General features: G+C 53.4%; 1 protein-coding gene across 1 annotated transcript; it reads right to left on the reverse strand.

The window, feature by feature from the left end:
- Positions 1-91: 91 nt before the first annotated feature.
- LOC121938815 (histone-lysine N-methyltransferase 2C-like) lies at positions 92-1855 on the reverse strand. The gene is made up of 4 exons (XM_042481978.1): positions 1723-1855; positions 1432-1559; positions 555-756; positions 92-403 (listed from the first exon to the last, which is right to left on the reverse strand). The coding sequence occupies exons 1-4, from the start codon at positions 1822-1824 to the stop codon at positions 212-214; spliced, it is 624 nt and encodes a 207-aa protein (XP_042337912.1). The 5' UTR covers positions 1825-1855; the 3' UTR covers positions 92-211.
- Between the last annotated feature and the right edge of the window lie 25 nt (positions 1856-1880).

A 1880-nucleotide genomic window follows, 5' to 3' on the forward strand; every position in this document is an offset into this window, starting at 1 on the left:
ACACACACACACACACACACACAGAGTGAACAGTCAGCGGTGAAGTGTCTCCACAGTGTTGACATGATGTTGTGTTTTTGTGTTTTGCTGCGTCAGGATTAAAACAGATAAATCCTAAAAATGAAACATTTATCAGAATCTGGTGACACGTGACGACGTTAGTGACCATCAGAGTCCAACGAGGAAGTCACCAGCATGATGTCACTTCCTGTTATCTGAATCTGTTTTTGGTGGGAGGTGTGTGTGTGTGTCTGTGTGTGTGTGTGTGTGTGTGTGTGTGTTTTACCTGGGACTCGTACAGCCTCTCTTTGCGATTGGCCACTTCGCTCCTGATGATGGTGCCGATGTATTCGATGACCATGGTGCATTTCTCGATGTCTCTGGCAGCGTACAGACCCAGACCCTGCGCACGCACACACATGCGCACGCACGCACGCACGCACGCACACACGCACACACACACAGAGGGTCAGAGGTGTATTTGTCAGTCAGCGTCAGGTGCAGGTGTTCAGTCGGGGTGCAGGTGTTCAGTCGGGGGTCATGGTGTGTCTCACCTGGATGCGGGAGCGGGCCAGGTAGACGTTAGTCTTCCATTCGGCCTTCATGCGTCGGTACTGAGACAGCTTGGAGTGGCGTCCCTGGTGGGCCCCAGCCACAGACTCCCCCGGAGACAGAGACAGGACGCCAGGAATGAGACCCACGACGGAGCCCACGGAGCCCTGACACCTGGGGGCCACGCTGGTCAGCAGGGTCGGCCTGAACCAGAGACACACACAGGTCAGCTGTGAGACAGGCTCTGTCTCTGATTCAGGCCTTTTGTCTCTGAGTCCACTCTGTCTCTTGTGCCCACACTGTCTCTGTGTCTCCTCTGTCTCTGAGTCCACTTTGTCTCTGAGTCTACTTTGTTTCTGTGTCTCTGTCACTGAGCCCGCTCTGTCTCTGAGTCCGCTCTGTCTCTGAGTCCGCTCTGTCTCTGAGTCCGCTCTGTCTGAGTCCGCTCTGTCTCTGAGTCCGCTCTGTCTCTTGTGCCCACACTGTCTCTGTATCTCTGTCTCTGAGCCCACTCTGTCTCTGAGTCCGCTCTGTCTGAGTCCGCTCTGTCTCTGAGTCCGCTCTGTCTCTGAGTCCGCTCTGTCTGAGTCCGCTCTGTCTCTGAGTCCGCTCTGTCTGAGTCCGCTCTGTCTCTGAGTCCGCTCTATCTGAGTCCGCTCTGTCTCTGAGTCCACTCTGTCTCTTGTGCCCACACTGTCTCTGTATCTCTGTCTCTGAGTCCACTCTGTCTCTGAGTCCACTCTGTCTCTGTATCTCTGTCTCTGAGTCCACTCTGTCTCTGTATCTCTGTCTCTGAGTCCACTTTGACTGAGTCTACACTAATGATGTCAGCATGATGATGTCAGAGTGATGATGTGATGATGTCAGTGATGATGTCACCTCTTGGCCTGGTAGGCTTTGGGTTCGGAGCGGGCGGAGCCAGACGGGTTGAAGGCCAGAGGCCACTCCATCAGAGGGTTCCTGCCGTAACGAAAGGTGTACTGCTCACAGGTCTCCACACCTGGCAGCTACACACACACACACACACACACACACACAGCAGCCGTCAGTCTGGGTTTAATACCTAAACATGGGTGTATGTTTTTGTGTGTGTGTCTGTGCATGTCTGTGTCTGTCTGTCTGTATGTGTGTGTGTGTGTATGTGTGTGTGTGTGTGTGTGTGAGACGTACAGACTCGATGATCCTGGTCACAGCAGATGTGGTCAAACCAAACAGATCTTCTCCTTTCAGGTAAACTGGGAAGAGCTTCAGAGTCCCACTGGAGGACCTCATCTGTGATACTGGATCCAGGATCTGGTCCCACACAGCTGGAGACACAGACGGAAAAA

This window comes from Plectropomus leopardus, unplaced genomic scaffold, assembly GCF_008729295.1.
Source record: "Plectropomus leopardus isolate mb unplaced genomic scaffold, YSFRI_Pleo_2.0 unplaced_scaffold343, whole genome shotgun sequence".
NCBI classification, from domain to species: domain Eukaryota; kingdom Metazoa; phylum Chordata; class Actinopteri; order Perciformes; family Serranidae; genus Plectropomus; species Plectropomus leopardus.